Consider the following 10,100-nt stretch of genomic DNA (forward strand, 5'->3'; position numbering starts at 1 on the left):
CATAAATACATAAAAGAGTTTAAATACAATGCATACAAATAAATGAAATTGCAACGCGGCGCCCATAAGTATGCTACACTTACTCACAAGCGCCTACCCAACGCCGAAAAGTTTCAAGTGGAGTGCCAGTTAAAGTGAATAAATGAGCGGTTGTTTGCGCTGGTGTGTGTGAAGCGCGTTGCATTGCCCTTAGTTCGCGTCTGTTGGCTTGCCAATGATGGCTGCCGCAATTATTCTTAATTTCCGCATATGAAAAATGATCTCGTTAACAATTGTATGGCTGCATAAAAACCTCTCTCTCACACACACACACACACATACACGTTGCGTTCAAATGTATGCTTGCAACTGTGTGCATTGTCGCCTAAAAGTCTGCTTTGGGGTGTGTTTTAAAATAATCAGTGCGCGCGTTGCCATGAAACTGCGAAGTTGTAGGATGCAGTGCACTGATACGGCAATAAGACGAAGAAGATACAGTTGGTGATTGTTGTTGTTGTTGTTTGTATGAGTGTATGTATGATTGCACGACTGTTTCTTGATGGAAAATGTGCAAGTTTCGCGCAACAAAAATTAATTTGAAATTGATATTACAGTTGATGTTGGTTTATTGCAAGTGCAGCAGCAACAGTGACAACAACATTGCAACAGCACCAGTAGGTACTGCAAATAAGTGAAGATATGTATGAAGTTTTTCTTTACTTCAGATACACTCAAAGTTTCATTGTCGCTGCCAACTCGCAACGCCGTCTGTCCGTAATATTTCATCGCCTTGGCATCGCCGAGACACCCACACTTCGGCAAGAAGAATGCATTATCGAGTAGGCTGTTAGTGTCACTATTGCAGTTGTTGTATGTAGTTCAAATAAAAGTTTGTTTTTATAAGTTGCAAGTTTATGTTTCATGTGGCGCAAGCATTTGCCACTGCAGTTCTTACATTTTACTTAGCATACATTTTTTATGTGGCATTCATATAGAGAAAGAAATCACTTCTTCTTTTTTTTTTTTTTGCAATTTCATTGCCAAAGTTGCGCAAGCCAAAAGTATTCATTGATTTTTTAACCTCTTGGGCGGTCGTCTTTGCGAAATTTCACGCGCTATTAGGAACACAATAAACTATTAAAAATTTAATAAGATTTTCAATTGAATGATAAATTAGGAACGAAAAAGGTTATGAATGAGGATAAAGGGAAAATGTTTTTAAAGGAAAAGTAGGTATGTATCTAGTAACATACATACTTATGTACACTATGTATCTTAGAATAAAATAACCGCCCATCTTGTATTTCCAAAATCCCCTGGGAAATTTTTTGCGGATTTATTTTAGTATTTATACGTCGCTAATTTCTATTTGCCATATACAAAACACAGACAAAATTTTGTTTCATAACTCGTTTTTAGGTTAACATATAGGGGTTAGCGATATACATATTTGAAGGAAATTGAAGGCTGTAGGTTAAAGTCGAAAATTTTTTTACATCGACAGCACAACAACCTCAACTGTGTTTAGTCCTTACTTGAAACTTGCACTTTATTATACTACATCAAGAGGCGCCGCTACCAGGGTGTGAAAAAATTATTTATTTTTATCGCAAAAATTCGGCAAAATGTGTGTGTGTGTTTATGTGAATAAAATGCGATATGAATTACACTATGTAACAAGGTTTTTGTCCCTGGGTTGTAATTGTTATTTCCTAGTCAGTTAGGTCCCAAAAGTATAGAAAACAGCTATTGTCGCAAGATAACTTTGCTTTTGTGACCATGGCAGCGCATGGCATGGGTCTTATAAAGCAATTCGTCAAAGCTCTCGACAAAAAGTCTTCAGCGTTCAAGTACCTACAAGACTTGTTCCCTAAGCTCTCTGAGGCGAAAGTTACAGCCGGTATCTTCGTTGGACCACAAATAAAGAAAATCTTCGAGTCTGAGGAATTCCCCAAGAAGCTCACTCGTTAAAGTCACATGTCAGAGGAAGCGTCACGAAAACAAAGTTTCCGAGGAATATTAGGTGGTTTCCATACTTTTAAGGCATAACAGACTAGGAAATAACAATCACATCCCAAGGACTGAGAAATTTTTTTTTTTTTGTTACTTAGTGTTATCTATGTCAAACTTATCATATACTCAAATTTTTGTCGAGTGTGTGCGATTTAAAAAATTAAAGTTTGTCTTTATTTTGTATGTAGAACAACAGGGGTGCACTATAAAAGATTTAGATATTATTCTCTTTTTAGTAACCACCCTAATGTAATATCTATTGTAAGCTACTCTGCCAAATTAAGCTTTTTCGCGATTTCTAAGAAAACGGCTTTTATGTACTTATATAAGTTATCTTGAGACCGCCAGTATTGAACTACATAACTACATATTTACCGTTTGAAGGGGAGAACTCAATAATAAACAACACGCTTTTTACAACTTTTTTGCTGCAAAGGTTGGTCGTTTTAACTTTTGAAATTAGTTAATTCATACATACGAATTAAAAAAAAAAAATATTAAAGCTTTTTTAAAAAAACCACAAATGATGTAACTGTTAGACCCTTCGATAGGCGAGGGTTAAGAACTTTTTTAGCATAGCAAACTGACATAAATACAATAGACGATGTGTAGTTGTCTGCAGTTTAAAATTTGTAAAAGTTGGGCCAGTTTCTCAATCTCTGGTTAACACTAGCTGCAGGCTAAACAGCGTTATCGACGTGATTGACTCTTTAACACATAAAAAGCAGTCGATAACGATGTTTAACCTTTAGTTAGTGTTAACCAGACTTTGACAAACTGGCCCTAAAAGGAGTTTTCAGTTAAAATCACAAATAAAATTGGTACTCGAATTTTTGAACTAGGGCTTTCACACTCAGCTTCCGTTTGGTTTGTGTGACGTGTACACCACTTTTTATATCAATTAAATTAAAATGTATCAACAACAGACTATCTGCGTCCATGGTTTTGTATGCAAACTTTTTGTTGATGCATAAAAAGCGCCACTAAGTCACTCGCAATTTACACAGAAATAAAACTACTTTTGACAACAAAGCAAAATATTGCAACTGGCTACTCTTTTTGCACAATTTGCGCCCCTTTTCACGTTCAATTAGTAGCTGTCTGCGCGGAAATCACTTTCGCTGTCTGGCTAGCTGCCCATTTGTGCACAAACACATACACACGTATTCACATATGATCGATTTATTTGTACTTTTTTGCGTACATATTTGCTAAATGCCTTGGACTGCAAAAAATTTTGTTGAATATTTGCTTTTGGTTGTTCAATGGGACCAATCGCTTACAAATCTACAAACATATGCACGAGTATATTTGTACATATTACATATGTACATACGTAGGCGTAAAAAATGCGCGAGTAGAAAGTGCACAATTTAGCAAAAGCGTATGAGTGAGGTGGCTAGTTGGTTTAGGTGCCTGTGTTGACTGCTTGTTTGACAGCGCCAATTTGTTGCCAGTTACCAAAAAAAAAATAAAATTACAAACGCGAAAGTGTTTGCGCTTCCATCGCTTGTTTGTCGACATTGTTGTACGGCAAAATTTGTTGTTTTAACCGGCTGATGCACCAACTGCACCGACTACCACGTGGCATTGCATTTTTTCTGAGTGAAAAGAGAAGTGGCATTTTTTCAAAGTTTATTTGACAATAAAAAATACATTTCTGATTTTTGTTTTTTAATTTTTCAGGGTCTATGCGATTTTATTCGCTTTTCGGGTTGTTATTTCCCTAGCTCGTTGAAATGTCCACAGCTGCCCGCTGCCACTTTGTAAGAAGGCCGTAAGTACTCATGTAAATAATTGCTTTGACGACCCTAACGATGTTCGAGATTCGAAGCTGGAGTGGGCCAAATCAATTTGGCTTTTCGATGGAAGCAAAAAATAAAAAATAATAAAAAACTCCGAAATGAAAGTAAAACTGCTGTAGACAATTAAACCGTCAATACTTCGCAAAGTTTGCCCAAAATAGAAACAAAATGTGTGCTTAAGTATGCAACAACAATCAACTGAAATGTGGCATTTGTTTGCGTAAAAATTAACAGCTAACCAGGCACTAAAATATGCTTTGTGAAAACACAACAACAACATCAATGGCTTGTTGTTAGGTTCCACTCCCCGTGCGGACAACGAAAACTCAAAAATTTATAAATCCATACTTGCCACTTTTACTTGCCATTTGGAATAAAAGCAAAAGCCCCGCTGTTATTCGCAGTCAAAAGCGGCGATACGCACACGCTACACTGAAGCAACCACATGCTCGATTAAGCTGCAACTGTGATCCCACTTCATCTACAACGCCCCACAGCCATGCACTTCAGCACCTTCGCATCAGTCATTCTTATCGCCGCCAGCTTGGCTGCCTTAACAACTACCACCACTGCCGATTTGCAATCCGATCTACGTGATTTCCAAGCGCTGATACCACGTCGCCGCATCGGTTACATTGCCGCCCGTCATTACATTGTCGATGCGCGCTTCCGCAGCGCTTTGGCATTTATAAGCAGCCCAGAATTCCCACACACTTGGCAGCAGATACGAAACACTAGCGAATTTGCAGAGCTTGTCGGATTTTTGCAACGCCATGGTGGCAACGGCGTTGATGCTGAAGGTGGCTTCGATGTTACCACCATCATTTATCGCATACCGAATCAGCTGCATGCCTTCAATGTTCCTTCTAAGGTGCCGGTGAGCATGATGTTCCAGCGCACGGTGTCCGATTTTCTCAGCGATGTGGTGCGTGATTTGCCACGCGCACGTATCGCCAGCCTAATGATACGCAAGGTGCAGGAGGGTGGGGAATTTTCACAGCTCTATAAAGCTTTGAGGAGTACAGAATTCAAGGAGCTGCTGCAAAGTACGCGGGTGAGTAGGAATGCTGAAAATCTAAGTTGGAGTACAGACTCAGTCACAGGGCGCAGGTCCAATAGTAAATTTGAACGTAGAAGATTTACCATTAGAATTGCCGTAATCATTAATATATTTGCGTTATCTATCATTATCATAGCCATTACCCTTACTAGTAACATTACCATTACCATTGAAATTACCATTACCGCTACCATGAGCATTGCCATTACCATTACCATTAATTTTACTTTTACCATTACAATTACTATTATCATAACTACTACCACTACGATCGCCATTACACTTACCACCACCATGAGCATTACCATTACCATTGCCGTTATAATTACAATTACCTTTCCCACTACCTCTACCATTACCATTACCACCAACATAACCTTCACTACTAGCATTACCATTACGGTTGCGACTACCACTACTATTGCAATTATCATTACCATTACCAATACCATTACCATCGGCATTACCGTTGCAACTGCCAAAACCATTACTACCAATATTACCTATTTTTATTAACAGCGAAAAAATTGTGTTCTTCTTTCCCGCATACTAAATATATATATGTATTTACAGAAATCTCGTAACCTGGCGGCGCCAATTCAAAAGCTGAATCAAAACTTTGTTGACGTAGACAACCTTATTTCTATTGGATTCAATGTGCTCAGCTGGGGTCCATAGTCGAATTTAAAATACTCTGCTTAATACCGTAAATTTGAAGAAAATAAGACAAGATTAATTATTAAAATTTAATATTTAAGATTAACCCTTTTTATGGCTCTGGTGAAAAGATGCTCGCAAATATAAAATTCAAAAAGATGTTGGATGATAAAATATTCATTACTTTGTGTTTATAACACCTTAAATGGATATTTTTTGTTTTCTATTTATTTCACACATTTTTGTTTGTTTAATTTTTCATGCACATCAGTCGTCAAAGGATACCATCTTTTTTTGGCTAATACAAAAAAGAGCAGCAAAAAAACGAGATAAAAATCGTATGCTATCATAGCGTTTCACACCTCTTCCGGAAACCACAAGTTAAATACAGCTGAGTAGGGCGAATAACAAGAAAAGCAGATAACAAAAAAAAAATGGAAAATTACCTTAAGAGGTTTTTAATTTTGCCTACGCGATAGAATGGGTGCTCAGACCAAAAAGAGGTAAATAAAGAGGCCGCATGAAAATTTTGTGGCACATTTAAAATGCCTAAAAATATGCTAAAAATTTAGCAAGATTTGAAAATTTTCTTATTCCCAATCCACTTACACATTTTCTGCTCGTCGCAACACGTTCATCGCAGGAAACGCGTTTATTGAGCGAAGCCGCCTAGCTCGATTGCCTTTGCGACGCTATGCGCTTCGCCGCCAAGTAAAATTAGTGAAGTGTACATTTTTTTATATTTTGCTTCGCACACAGAATTCCAACTTCCCCCTGCTGTATTCCCAAGAATCTCTCTACATTTTTACGGGTTAAAAAGCAAAGTATGCTTTTAGGCATTACCACTTTCTCGCATAATATAAATTATATTATAAATTATGAAAGTGGTGCGCCGAAATTTACAAGATTTTTTTTTTATCTTCGCATTATTTCACACAATTTTTGGCACTTCATTTTATTTTCGTTCGTTTTTCACCTTCCTTGTCTTTTAAAATTTTGTTGAAACAGAAAGTATTCCCCGGTCAACAAATAAATTATTGATTTTTACGCCTGTAATAAAAATGTTGAACCCATTGGCTGTCCGCCATTGCTCAGTGTGCTTCTTTTTGGTTGCTTTAATGTTTTACCTGAATTGAATTACACCTGGCATGAATATGAGAATAATGGGCGCTTTGGTGGGCGGTTATACCTGAAAAGTTAACCCAAATAAATCGTCGAAAAATGTATGTTTGTGTCAATAGATGGTGTATGCTTGAGTAGTACCTATGCAACATTAGGAAAATTAGATTTTCTGCTGCTAAAAGTTTTTTAAGCATAGATATTCATATAAATCTTGGTTTTTAGAAGTTTTGCATATGACAAACGCATAAATATGCTCCATTTAACTCTTGTTTGCTATAAATAACTACAGAAAGATGTAAACTAACTCATTAGAGGTAGTAAACCAGCTGAGTTAGAGTGAGTCCTTTTTCTCTTAATATTAATAGATTGGCGCTTACACATATGTTAGTGTTTGGCCGAGCTTCTCCTCCGATTTGTGGCGTGCGCCTTGATGTTGTCACATAAAGCGAAGGGACCTACAGTTTTGCGCCGACTCCGAATGGCGAATGTATTTTTATAAGAAGCTGTTTTTCATGGCAGAAATACACTCGGAGGTCTGCCATTGCCTGCCGAGGGACGACCGCTGTTAAGAAAAAACCTTTTTCTATATTTTTTTGCGATGTTGCTTTGACCAGGGCTTGAACCCAGGTGCTGATGAGTGAAAGCGCGCACTGCTTAACACTACACCACAGCGGCTTTTTCTCTTACTATAATAATTTTCCATTATAAATTATAAGATTTTCTACCAGAGACCAAAGCGAAACACTTATTTACTTACTATAAGATAGGAGGCTCACAACTAATGTAAGTATGTATTCACAGGGACATGGATCCAGAGGGAAATGATGTGTATTAAAAAGGAATTATTATTAATACTAACAAAGCTCAATTATATCGCTTAAAAGTAAATATTATTAAGTCACAATAATAATAACATAACGTAGTTCAAGATGAGCCAACCTAAAAGTATGCAATAAATCTAAGTAGTATATAGAATTATTATTATTAACCCCAACGGTCTCCCTCCTCGCGCCCATCCGCACGGGTGGACCTTGCAGTTGTTTGATAAGTGTCGAGCTATTCGGCTTCAGAACTAAATTCATCAGCTGATTTTATGTCTTCATGTTAGTAAATCATTTATTGAGAGAGAAGAGTATCGCTTAATTAATGCTGAGAAGCGAATCTGATATATCAAACGTGCTGGAATGAGGGTTAAAATCCTGGCATAAACAACGGAGTGGCTCGTGCAACGTGCAAAATTAGTTCTACCAGCTTTCAGAATCAATAACAACCACCAACCATGTCAAGTCTAAATAGCGGCGAATCAGCTGAATCAGGTTGAATAAGGAAATTGCAATGAAGCGTTTCGTTATTAATTCACGTATTGTAGTAGTTAATATATCAAAATATGGAGAATTAAAATATCTTTCAAAATTATAGAATTAAAAGTAATTCAAAATTTATAATATGCGTATTTTAAAAGCTCACACTCCACTGTGTACGCAAAGCATTCGCAAGTGAATGAAAAGCTTTGACAGGTCCCTGCAAAAATTTGAGGACCAGATGGTTTACTGAGACGTAGTTTTAAAGTATGTGACAAAGGACTATTGCATACTAGTACGGTACCAAATGAGGGAGAAAGTTCTGTAGAATTTAAAACCAAAGTTTTTTCGTTTACAAGGACGAATAGGTATTGAAAACGCGCTTTTAATAAATATTATCTTTTTAAGTTAATAAAGCTTGCAGGACAAAATTCGATGATAAAACAATAATTAATATATATATATATATATTGCAAATTTTCAAGGATATTTAAGGACAATATTTGTAAAGGATATTTTCGTCCTTATACACCAAAAATGTTATTCTGTTATAATTCTACAAAACTTTTTCTTTTATATTATACCCATATTGTTATTCTACATTGCACTGAATTTTTTAAATAATTTTTTGCAATAATCATATATTTTAAATTTCAAAGTCCTTTAAAAAAATCCTGACATCAGATAGAAAAACTAAGTACGCAGTTTTACTATAATTAGTTTCACGAACATATTCATTTTTTTGTATCGAAAATTAGAATTAATTCAAAATTTATGTTTTAAGAGATTTTATCATACATTTTAAAAGCTTGATAAGGACAATGTATCCAGTCGAAAAGAAAACTAAACTCCCAAAAACGGCTAAGTTATGGATCCTTTTATCTGTTTATTTATTTCTACTTTACGACTTACGTTTTCTATAAAATGCCATAGTTAGTATGCCTTTTGATTAAACATTTAGCTAGCAGTACACTGCAAAGTCAACATGCCAAGAGCGCTTCTGCGCACAACTACCAAACAACAACTGTTCCCAACCGAAGCCGTCAAGCCAAAACCAGTATTTCTCACACATGCTCCACTACAATACTCGTTACGTTTGGGCAAAACATTTTCTAAGCAAAATCAGTGTCTGGTGGGCCGCAGCATTCTACTAACTGATAACAGTTTGTAAGTCAATACTCCACGGCTGACTGTAAGGCGAAAAACTCCAACAATAAATGGAGAGAATTTGCAAAATGCCTTTGGCGAAATATCCGTATATGTATGTCGGTAGTAATCAAAGTCATTATTTATGCATTTAAACCGAATTGCCACTTGATTTATCGCAAATTATCAGCGTAAATAAATCTAAGATGCCCACAGCAGCCAGCAACGCGTCGTTGGAGGATGTGGTGGATGCGGCTGCTTTTGCAGTCTGTGTAATGACTCCCTTTAGTGCATTCAAATGAATGATTGATGTCGCGACAGTGTACGATAAAATTCGCAAAAAGGAAGTGGGTACACAGCAACACACTGCAAATATAAACAATTCATGGATTGGCTTTGAATGAGTTAAACAACAGCGCTAAACTCAAAAATGAGATTAATCGAACTTTATGGCAGAAATGTGGCTAATTCTAATATTACGAATATGGCTGCAGATGTTGGACAGAAAGAAAAACGACCGCTGATTAACTCATGGCACATAAACCATTCGTATTCGATTCTTACTTGATTTATGTACAAATTCATGAAGAGAATCGCTTTGCTTGCAATATTGGAAGAGCAGCCGTAAAGTAATAAAGTATGCTGGTCAACAAAGCTTAAATCATGGGTAAGAGCGAGAGAAAAAATTTGATGCCGTATTGAAAATGAAGAAATCAGTATTGAAAAGCAACTGTTGAGTATGTTGACGATTGCCACTTGAAGTTGTCTAGACCAGAATTCAACCGATATGAAAGGCAATGGTATTCAGAATGGGAGAAGGAATGCAGATGAAACGAAACTACTAGCATAAGGGGTATTCTCGGAGCCTTGCAAAGCTCTTACGAGGTGCACGGATTACACGGTAAAAACCGGTTTTTCTATGGGTCAGCTTTGTAAATCGTGCACCGTGCAAGGGCTTTGCAAAACTCCGAGAATACCCTTATTGTGTATACTATAGGTGCATCTACAAAACTGAAC

The 10,100-nt window shown here is 36.7% G+C and overlaps 1 protein-coding gene across 1 annotated transcript; it reads left to right on the forward strand.

Annotated features, from left to right (window-relative positions):
• The first annotated feature begins 4,296 nt into the window (after positions 1 to 4,296).
• LOC118744052 lies at positions 4,297 to 5,543 on the forward strand. Its single transcript, XM_036476810.1, has 2 exons — positions 4,297 to 4,851; positions 5,431 to 5,543. Exons 1-2 carry the CDS (start codon positions 4,297 to 4,299, stop codon positions 5,533 to 5,535), a joined length of 660 nt encoding a protein of 219 aa, XP_036332703.1. The 3' UTR covers positions 5,536 to 5,543.
• Positions 5,544 to 10,100: the final 4,557 nt, after the last annotated feature.

Source organism: Rhagoletis pomonella, unplaced genomic scaffold, assembly GCF_013731165.1.
Source record: "Rhagoletis pomonella isolate Grant_MI unplaced genomic scaffold, Rhpom_1.0 Rhpom_scaffold_00007, whole genome shotgun sequence".
NCBI lineage: Eukaryota > Metazoa > Arthropoda > Insecta > Diptera > Tephritidae > Rhagoletis > Rhagoletis pomonella.